This window comes from Eimeria acervulina, genomic scaffold (genome assembly GCF_000499425.1).
Source record: "Eimeria acervulina Houghton genomic scaffold, Eah_scaff2907, whole genome shotgun sequence".
In the NCBI taxonomy this organism is placed as follows: Eukaryota; Apicomplexa; class Conoidasida; order Eucoccidiorida; family Eimeriidae; genus Eimeria; species Eimeria acervulina.
The window spans coordinates 1-1194 of NW_013547892.1; the positions used below are offsets into that span (position 1 = coordinate 1).

Consider the following 1194-nt stretch of genomic DNA (forward strand, 5'->3'; position numbering starts at 1 on the left):
TATATTTATATTTATATTTATATTTATATTTATATTTATATTTATATTTATATTTATATTTATAAAAATATTTATATTTCGTTTATCTTTAGATGAAAAAATATACTTGTGTGTATTTGTTTGAATTCATATTTATTTATATATTTATTTATTTATTTATTTATATATTTATTTATATATTTATTTAGATATTTATTTATTTATTTATTTATTTATTTATTTATTTGCTGCAGTTACAGCTGGGGGGGCTCCGCTGGGCGAAGTGATTTCGGGTGTATCCTCAGCTGATCTGGCTCTGCACATTTTGAAGGTATTTTCCTATCGTTTTGGGATTAAATATCATTTCTGGTTGAGAAGCGCAATAGACGCAGAAGAGTATGTGTTCCCGTTTGCTGCTGTTAGAGAAGCAGCACTGCAGCAGGGCTTATCTTGCTGTCTCTCTTTGTCTTTTCCGCGCTTGCTGCATGTTGCTGCTTCTTCTGCTGCTGCTGCAGCTGCAGCAGCAGCAGATCCGCAGCTGCAGCAAGATACTATTGCTTGGCTTAACAGCCGCAAAAAGAAAAATGCTGCACTGACACCGCAGCAAGAAGCAGCATTTGCTCTGTATAAAATCTTCTCATTTGTTAAGACAGGCGTCACCGACAACCACCACCAGCAGCAGCAGCAGCAGCAGCAGGAACAGCAGCAGGAACAGCAGCAGCAGGAACAGCAACAGCAGCAACAGGAACAGCAGGACTTTCAGCTACAGCAGCAGCAACCGCACCAGCAACAACAACAGCAGCAGCAACAGCAGCAGCACCTGCTGCAGCAACAGCAACAGCACCAGCAGCAGCTGCAGCAGCTGCAGCACGAAGAAGAAATCTTCTCAATTTAAGCAAGAAGTATATGCATATTAAACCCACCAGCGCAGCAAACACAAACTGCAGATATCTATATACAGCAGCAGGAGACAGAAACACAACAGCTGTCTCCTTCTACCCTAGCAGCAGAAGTTTGCTGCAGCAGCAACTGCTGCTGCTGCTGCGTTGTCGTTAGTTGGTTTTGTGTTTGAGGGTGACGATGGCTAAGGCGAACATTATTCTCTGAAGTCTTTCTATAATTAAATAAATAAATATATATATATATATCTATATATATATATATATAGATAAGTAATTAAAGTAAACTAAACATATCAGTAAATGAATAGAGAAG

General features: G+C 38.5%; 1 protein-coding gene across 1 annotated transcript; it reads left to right on the top strand.

Annotated features, from left to right (window-relative positions):
• Positions 1-233: 233 nt before the first annotated feature.
• On the top strand, positions 234-874 carry EAH_00067790 (mRNA capping enzyme, large subunit family, putative; the record flags this gene model as incomplete). The annotated part of the gene is made up of 1 exon (XM_013392421.1): positions 234-874. A coding segment is annotated over one exon (641 nt), but the record flags the coding sequence as incomplete, so codon positions are not given.
• Positions 875-1194: the final 320 nt, after the last annotated feature.